This window comes from Chelonoidis abingdonii, chromosome 19, assembly GCF_003597395.2.
Source record: "Chelonoidis abingdonii isolate Lonesome George chromosome 19, CheloAbing_2.0, whole genome shotgun sequence".
Lineage (NCBI taxonomy): Eukaryota > Metazoa > Chordata > Testudines > Testudinidae > Chelonoidis > Chelonoidis abingdonii.
The window spans coordinates 3,383,482-3,392,508 of NC_133787.1; the positions used below are offsets into that span (position 1 = coordinate 3,383,482).

Genomic DNA, 9,027 nt, shown 5'->3' on the forward strand with positions numbered 1-9,027 from the left:
TCTGTGGGGCATGGTCCCCTAGAGGGGCACGGAGCAATATCCTTGGGGGCCCAGCGTTGGCCTGGGCTAGCCCCCACAGGAGCGGGGAGAGAGCGCTACCCAGCCCCTCCCTGCCTCCAGCTCTGCTCCAGTCCTTCCCCCAGCCATGTCCCTGGCCCCCAACCCCACACCTGGCCCTGGCCCTGGCCCTGGCCATGGCGCTGCTACGCTCCTGGCCCAACCTTTGCCCCCAGCCTTGGCTGTGGCTCCATTCCCGGCCCCAGACCCACCCCACCTGCAGCCCCCGCCATGACTCCTTACCCTTGTCCATGCCCTCCCCCCTGGCTCTGGTGGGGCACAGACGGGGATAAGGAAGGGCATGACCCTCAAACGTTTGGGGATCTCTGTGTGGGGCATCAAAGGGGGTGTCTCGCCCTTGGCACAGGCATTAGGAGAGCTGGTAAAGCACCAGGTACGAGTTCTGGGGTGATGAGGCACATGCAGAGCATCCTGGCGGGAGCTGGCGTCCAGCCGACAAAGACAGCGTTTGTGTTGTGTGCCTTTCTCCTTGGTCTTTGTGCTGAGACCTGTCTAAGCCACCACCCGAGGGACCAGCTAAAATGGTTTGATCGATAGAGTTGGTCCCGTCGATGTGCAGTGCCCCTGAAAGGCAGCCAGCTGGGGGTGGAGGTGAGCAGCCGGCCCACAGCAGAGCTCACTGGGGCGCTGTTTGTTAGCGAAGGGCCGAGTTCAGAGCTCCGAGGCGCTCTACCCTGCTCGGTGCGCCGGCCTCTCGGCTAACGCTGGTTCCATTTGGTTTACCACGTGCCTCCCATTACAGAGCCCAGCATCAGGGGCACACGGAGGATAACGCTAGCACTGCCCATCCCCACCAGCCTCGGGGATCCGCAGCCTCCAGCCGTTCACCCGGGTCTGGGTTATTCCTTCCTCCCGGCACCTTGCGAAGGGAGCACATTGGCAGCAGCTTTTCGCCCAATTGCAGCGAACACGTGCGGCACCCTAGAGAGCAGGGAGCCTGCAGGGCCTTCCTCGGCAGCAGCGTCCCCGGGCACCCACTGGTATCTCTCCTGTGAATTGCTGCTCCTGGCACGTAGGAGGCCGTTTCCGCTGACGCAGCCGTTGTCACGTAGACCGGATTGTCCGTCTGCTCAGTGCCCGGACGCACGCCGTCAGCATGCAGTGGGGCTACGTGCCCTTCCTCTGTGAGTACAATGAGGTGTCACGTGTGCAGGGCAGGAACATGCCTGTGGCCCTGTTCTGGTTCGGAGGGTGCTAAGACCAATACCCTCACAACAGCACTGGGCCAAGCCCCTTTCCCCAGGCAATCCGTGGCTGTGCCAACCCATTCCTGTGCCTCACACTGGCTGGCACGCTCAAACCTGCTGTGGGCCCTGGGCTGCCCCAGAGAGCAGAGCTGCTGCCAAGCCTAGCTCACAAGCTGGATAACAGCCGCCCAGGGACAAAGTCCCAGCGCTGGTCCATGCGCTCAGTGGGTGGGACCCAATGCGCTGTTCAGGGACACGGCCGGGCGGGGGAATGTTCTCCGTTCTCCCCTTCCTTCAAATGATGCTGAGCCGTGGGAGCCAGTTCTCTCGCCCTCCCCTCCCCAGGCTGCTGCTTCGAAACTCTGACAGATTTCCCTCTCCTCTTCCGAGCCCTGCTCTGCCTCCTGGCCCCCACCGTGTGATGGGAGCCAGCTGGTGCATGGCCTTACGCCTCTCCTTCGCCCTCGGGTCGGGGGCGGTGATTTGCAGATTTTGTGGCTGTCCTGGGGCTGGAGGCTGCAATGCAGAAGGAATGCAGGATTATCAAGGCTCTCCAGAACAAGCTGACGTATCAGCAGCGGCTCCAGTACATGGTAATTCTTTCCCCCTAGGCTCAGACCACGTTACCGGTTGATTCATCTCCCCCTTTCCAAAGGCCCAGACTTGCGTCCCCGGCAGTAGTGTGACCTCTGCCTTCCTGTTCATAGCACGTTAAGTGCTTGATGGGGGCCATGGAATCGGAACCGTCTCCTGTTTCATCCCCCGTAGGCTTCTCCGGGGCCAAGATTTTCCAAACGAGCAGTCCGACGCTGACCTGCTAACTGCCCATCTTGGACGCCAGCTAGACGCCCTGGTTTTCTAAAGGGCTGAGCCCCCGGCAGTTCCTGCTGACGCTTGCCCTGCCTTGCAGGGTCCCTCCTGGGGCTGCTGGTGGGTCAATTTCCAAGCCCTGATTTACTGCACGACCAGGTATCCAAGTGCAAACTATTTGGCGCTCGTTTTCAAACATCCAAGAGGGTGCTTCAGCCCCTGGGAAGGGCAAACTGGTGCTGAGCTGACTTGTGCAACACTGCCTTCTAGTGGACAGAGTCAGAACTGCCCAGCTGTGTGTCACAGGCCCTAGACTGCAGGCAGCTCCTGACGATTCTCCTTTAGCTCAAGTGGTTGGGACTTTTGGAGCAGGAAGGTCCCCGTGGCATACAGTGACAGTGTCACGGCATTAGGCGGCTGCACACCTGTTCCAGGTGTTACAACCCAAATTAGTTTTCAGTATTTGTTTACTCACAAGGAAACATGCCCCAGGTGCCTAGCAGGGGACGCGCTTCCCCGTCAAGGCAGGGGGAGGGGACAGGAGCAGTTGCTGATGGGGGCACAGCCCAAGAGGCTCTGGGGAAGAGAGAAGCTTTTAGTTCACTGCTAGGATTTTATTTTTCTTGCCTTTGCAGAAACACTATTTCCCCATCAACTACACCGTGAATGTCCAGTTCGAAGAGGTTCTCAGGGCATCCAACATTACCAGGCTGGTAAGGTGTCCGGTGCTCACTTTCCATCCTCAGGCTGTTTACCATCCCAGTGTTGCAGCTCACCTGGGAACAGCTCTGCTGTCAGCTCCATGATCTTTCTACGGGTGCCCTGAATAGCTGCTCCCTTAGCTCAGCTGGAGTCTTGGACTCAAGGCCCATGCACTCTAGATGAGCCGTACCGGCCCGTGGCTTGTTAGAAATCCCTCACTGCCTCTGGGCTGGCGGAGGTACCGCAAGTGTCAGGAAAATCTGTGCCAGGAGTGTATGGCACCTGGCCTGGACATAAGGGCTTTTCATCCAGGACACTTCAGCCATCGTCCCTTACTGTGGACTAAAGCCGCGGCTATACCTGGTTCTCACTGGGCTCCAAGCAGGAATCGAACAGTCCTACAGCAGCGTGAACTTCTAGGGTGGTGCGATCTAGGGCTCGGTTCTCCCCAGTTTCCAGCTAGGGAGCAGCTGTGAAGCTTAAATGCTGGGTTGAGAGGGAAGGATGCTTTGAGGAGGAATCAAACTTCGCAGAGGCCAGTGGTGCTGGGTTCTGAATTTTGCTTATACCCGGAGGGTCGGGATCTGGGGGCACTTGCTGAGCAGAAGCTCTTGGAGGCCGCAGTGGAAAAGACAAAGCAGCTGGGGGCAGGGGCTGGGTTTGGGCTCAGGTGCTCCCCCGGAGACCCACTGGGGCCCAGGGCAGCAATCCCTTAAGAGGCTCCCCCAGAGGGCGGCCGTGCGTGACCTTGTCCCCTTGTCCTCCCCAGCGGGATGAGAACGTCAGCGAGCTGTCCCTGCGCTGCCTGTGGCTCAGTGTGAACTCCCAGGTGCTGCTGAAGATCTGGGCTGTGCTGCTGGAGAAGCACCCTTCCTGGGAGTACATCCAAGATCTCTGCCTCCTCTTTGAGCAGCTGGCTGAGGAGTACGAAGACTGCAACCAGGTGGGGAACCTCTGGGGGGCCCCAGGACCACCCCCCTTTTGGGTTCGATTCCTGTGTCTCATGCAGTGCTCAGCGAATACCCGCCCAGCAGGGCAGGGTGAAGCAGGGAGCCAGGGAAGACCCCGGGGCCAGCCCCAGTGTGAGGAGCTGCCCTGGGGTGACTCTTGCTGTGACAGGGCAGCCTGGAAAGGGGCAGGCCTGCCCCAGCCGCCTGTGGCTGTGTCCTCTTCCTGGGTTGGCTGGAGGAGGGGGGCCGGGTTTTCCGACACCCCAGACAGCAGATCTCGTTAGGCTGCAGGCGGGTTTTGATCGCTGCACTGGGCTTCAGACACAGAGCAACCCCTGGCAAAGGGAGCTCAGCCCCTCCCACCCTTCCTCCATGGGGCCCCAGCACCAGGCTGTGCCCGGGCAGAGCCAGGGATGCCGTGGGCGATGGAGTTGCTGAGATGCTGTTTATGGGCCAGACGTACCCTGCGCGGTTGGCACCCGCATGGGCTGCATGAGCACGCAGTGCTGTGGATATGGCAGCTGAGCCACATGAGACCCCCCCCCCCCCCAGCTGTGTGTCTGGCTGCTCTCAGGGTGGGGGTTTTCTGTTGCTCTGTTTGTACAGCCCCTAGCACGACGGGGCCCCGATCTCAGCTCAGTCCCCAGGAGCTACTGCAGCCAACACCATTAATGACACACGCACGGCAGGAACATCTCAGGGGGCTGGTGGCCTCCCCAGAAAATGGGTGCTGGGCGACTGGTGGGGAGGGGGCAGCGCTGCTGGAATCAGGCCCTGTGGCGGGGGCAGCCTTGGAATCGGTGATAAAGCAAGAGCCGCATGGGAGAGAGCCAGGCCTGAGGGGCAGCAGAGGGAGGAGAGAGCCTGCAGCCACATGCTGCTCATTGCTGGGCTTTACCCTTCCCTTGGGCCCTCACCCCGGTGTTAGCTTTAGGGCCCAGCCTGCTCTCTTCTAGCTTGCAGCTGCTGGGGGGGTGCGGTGAACTGGAGCGCGCTCTAGTGGCTGTATGGAGCCTGACCCTCCACTTCCCCCCGAGTTCTCTGCCAGGGAGAGGAGCTCAGGGGAGCAGCGAGCTGGTTCCCAGTACTGCAGGTGGATTCCCCTCAGCATCTTGTGGGGCAGCTCAGAGTGGAGCCAGCAGCCAGCCCAAGGGGCAGGGTGGATGGGTGCAAAGCCTGAGGGGCAGATTGCAGCCTCTCCAGCGCTGTCCTGGGCTGTGAGCTGCTGCTGCTCTCTCTGGGCCAGTTGCTGGTGCCCTGAAGGTAGCTCACTGCGCTCTTGTGGCACAGCCGGCTCGTGCGGCAGTGCACTGACTGCATGGGGAGCTGCAGGTGGGGTCCAACACAGCTTCCTTGAGGGTTCAGTCAGCTGGGAGGAGGCTCAGGGCAGGGTGAGCATTGGTGGTTCAGTGGTAGAATTCTCGCCTGCCACGCGGGAGGCCCGGGTTCGATTCCCGGCCAATGCAGCTGTGTCTTTTTCTTTTTGCTTTCTCTTTTGAAGCCCCGTTGAACTGCAATCAGGGGAAGGGAGCTGCAATCTTTTAAAATAAAGGTCCCTCTTTAGGGATATTTCTCACCCCCTGTTCCCTTGTAGAAATCTTACAGGAGTTTTAAGGGCTGTTGACTTCACATACTGTTATCCTGTAACTTGGATCTGTTCCATCCTGGGCTGTGAGCCTGGGCTTGTGCAGAGCTTTGGATTATTTTAGTTCCTAAGAAACCCAGGTTCTGTGATCACTGGCGTGGCTGATTGAGCAGGCTGCTCTGGCTCTGTGGCCTTCAGCTAAATGAAAACCCGGAGCATTTGTCATTAAAAATCCCAGGGACTTTCCCAGGCAATTATTCCTTGCCAAATCCCCTAGCAAAAATTCCCACTGTTGCTGTCCCTGTTCTAGATCCAAACATGGGGCTGTTGCTATGATTTATAGGAGAAGAGAGCCCAGACCAGGACTGGAGCCCCTGGGCACTGGATAAACTGAAAATACAAAACAGTCCCTGCCGCAAAGAGCTTCCAAGCTGTACAGGAACCCGTGTTCTCTGCATTGACAGGGGAGTGAGCCCTGTCTCCAGTGTGGGAGATGCTGATTCTCCTACAGGCAAGAGAGAAATACACTCCTAGTTCATGTCAGTGAGCCCTCAGATGAGGTCTGGTCAAGCTGGTGGCTCAGCAGTAGAATTCTTGATCTGTTACTTGGTAGGCCTGGGTTTGAGTCCCAGCTGATGCAAGTGGCTTCTTATTAACGTCTGTGTCTCTGTACAGCCCCGCTGCAGGAACACAATGGAGCTGACTGACAAAGATACAAGCATTGTCTTTGCAGTCGGGAAACGCCCACTGTTCAGGGACCTGCCTTGGTTGTCACTGAAAGAGTCCAGAAGAGCTGACTTGCAAAGAGAAACGGTGCTGCACCCATTTGTTCTGTTAGCACCTCGGTGTAGCCACCTGGCAGCTGTGATCCTCTCGGATCGACAGTGTGGGGAGGGCTGAAGCTGGTCAGTACCAAGGACCAGCCAGGGTGAGGCGGGACCATCTGGCAGACTCCCTTTGAGTCAGCCTTGAGCCAGTGCCCTGGCCCAATGCTCAGGGGCAGGGTTGGGAGTGGGGAAATGGGGGTGCCGACCAATTGTGCTCATTGAGGATCACAGCCTGTTTCACAAGCATAGCTGGGGGAACCTCAGTGTCGTGGCGAAATTCCAGTGCGGGTGAGTGCCTCCGGCAGCCCAGGAATTTCTTCCTGCACATTCACTGGGTTTGGGTAATGTTTTCCTTGTGGCATTGCTGCTTCCGCTCCAGAGGTGGCTGCTTATTAGTTCTTATGTCCCTCCTGTGCCCCGAACCCCTGCATCCCCCTCCTGCACCCATGTGGGGAAACTGACCTGGATGCACAGAGCAGCTGGCACTGCTGCTCGCTTCCCCACTGGCCTGCTGCTCCTCCTCTCCATGCAGCCCTAGGGGGCTGGGAGGAGGGAGCAAGGAGCTGTCAGGGCTCCCTGCATCCAGGGCACTTTCCCTGCAGGCTGCGCAAGGGGAGGGCAGGAGAGCAGCAGCTCCTGATGCCTCAGCAGCACAGCCCAGGTGGGGAAGAGATCTGGATGCAGGGAGCCCTGGTGTATGTGTGTGTGTGTGTGTTGAGGCAGTGTGTGAAGGAGTGTGTGTGTTGTGTTGTGTTGAGGGGAGTGTGTGTGCGCCTGAGTGAGTGACTTCACTGTCTCTTTACGAAATCATTCAGGGTCAGGAGCCTGAACTAGGCTTGTTCAGACACAAGCAGCCGCCTGGGGCCCCAGAGAGGCAGCAGCACACACAGGTCCCCCATCCTGTTACCCAGCTTAGGGGAAATTGGGTACATGGGTGAGAGGAGGGGGACACCCTGCCATCAGCCCCTCCCTCCCCCCAGCAGAGCAGACAGGAGGCGGTCCCAATGCGGAGTGGCCAGGGGCGCCTCCAGGGACGAACGGGGGGCAGGCGGGACAGGAATCAAACACGTGTCTTGGGTACGGGAGGTACAGATTTGTCCACTGAACCACCAACGCCCCCTGTGTGTTGTGTCTCTGCTGAGTTCCCTGCAAACACACCTGGCCTAGTTCTGTCACCCAGTGATGGGTGCAGGGCTCCTCACCGAGCTGGAGAAGGGGACCTGCAAACACTTCACTAGCGCCTGCTGCCAGTGCCACTGGTGAGCAGAAAAGGAGGTCTGGGCCATCCCCTTAGTGGTGACCTGTAAGTGCAGACAGAGGGGCTCATGCTCTCCCTCTCCAGGAATGCCAGGGGTGGGTTGGTCACTGGGGTTTGTTCATTTCTTGTGTTCTTACCATGGGAGTGCCAGGAATGTCAGCTGGGGTGGCCTGTGAGAACGGGCAGCTCTTCCAGCCCTATGCTGACGGGGTTGGGTGCTGAATGGTTCATGGGGCCGGCTGTTTGCCCCTCTGCTTGAGTGAACTAGTGTAAACTCCTCGGGCATTCTCGCACCCTACCCCTAGAGTCCCAGACAGTCCCCTTGGCTACGCCGGTCTGTCTTGCCCCCCAATGAGCCCATCTTTGTGAGAGATGGGCCCTCACACCAAAGATCACAGCCAGATTCAGGTTACTTCGCCAGGCCAGTTGCACTTTAGATCTCACCACAGACAAAGCTTGTAGCCAAGCGTATAACAAACCAGTTAGAGATTTATTATACAGGAAAAGGAAATACATTGTTTACAGGTTAAAGCAGGTAAACCTGTGTGCACACAAATGAGTTCCAAACCGGTTTCGAAAAGTACTAAAAGTCTGTGCTAAGCTGTATCCGTCCTTTAGGGCTGACCCCAGCCACACACTGGGGATCTCTTGCTTCTGCTTAGTAACCCTCTGTCCCTTTGGGTCCAAGCAGCACAGGTACAGTTCCCCCTTGTTAGCCTCCCCCCTCTTCCAGCCCCCTTGAAATTGCAAACTCTGAGGTTGGGAGGAATTAACTTGCAAGTCTCCTCTTCATGGAGCGGGGAGGGGAGGGGAGGGAAGAGAAATCAACAAAGTTTTTCTGTCCTCTTTGATGTTCCATGATAGTTTGGGATGGACCTTCCATGTGGTGCAGGACATGGGCAGCCTCCAACAGGACATGTTTTCATGCTAATTAACGTCTCTCTCCTGTCTGGTGATTGACGCAGTCACAGAGGCTCACAGTGCAACTGCTCAGATCTTAACTTATCATATGAGCTACAGATGTTGTAAGGGAGACAAGTGCAGACAGCAATTTGCAAGCATTCAGTGAAGTGTAAACACTAAGCACGTTTTTTATAACTCTTAATACCAGTTTTACCACTACTATGGCAGGTGCCAGCTAGCTCTCTGTCAGCATGCATGTGGGGCGGGGGTGGGGGGCTTTGCCAGCGTCACACACAGCTGGTCAAAACTATTTAAAATACACAATATCGATGACATTTTTCATCGACGTTTCAAACATTGTCATATAATGGTGACCTTCCTGATGGAAGTTCTAGTGAATATTTTGCCCCGTTTGACCAGCTCAGGAGATGATAAAATTCTGACACACATTCATTGAAATTTTGATTCAATTAAAAAACAAACAAAAACTCATGTTTAAACTCAGGGATCTACAACCCATCCTGGACAATGATGCTCCACTTTCACAGGCCTTGGATGGCAGGTCAGTCCTCGTCCACAGACAACCTGCCAACCTGAAACATATCCTCACCAGTAACTGCACACCGCACCATAGTAACTCTGCCTCAGGAACCAATCCATGCAGCAAACCTCGATGCCAACTCTGCCCACATATCTACACCAGGGACACTATCACAGGACCTAACCA

General features: G+C 57.2%; 1 protein-coding gene and 1 non-coding gene across 2 annotated transcripts in view; both read left to right on the top strand.

Annotated features, from left to right (window-relative positions):
- Positions 1 to 9,027, top strand: part of IL34 (interleukin 34) — a 34,530-nt gene that overhangs the window by 20,081 nt on the left and 5,422 nt on the right. Inside the window, exons 2-5 of the mRNA XM_032795384.2 lie at positions 821 to 1,202; positions 1,755 to 1,858; positions 2,711 to 2,788; positions 3,547 to 3,720. Coding sequence (XP_032651275.1) covers positions 1,175 to 1,202; positions 1,755 to 1,858; positions 2,711 to 2,788; positions 3,547 to 3,720 — 384 coding nt within the window. The 5' untranslated portion in view covers positions 821 to 1,174. The remainder of the gene's footprint in view (positions 1 to 820; positions 1,203 to 1,754; positions 1,859 to 2,710; positions 2,789 to 3,546; positions 3,721 to 9,027) is intronic.
- On the top strand, positions 5,123 to 5,193 carry TRNAG-GCC (transfer RNA glycine (anticodon GCC)). Its single transcript has one exon. It is a non-coding gene; the product is annotated as a tRNA-Gly (tRNA).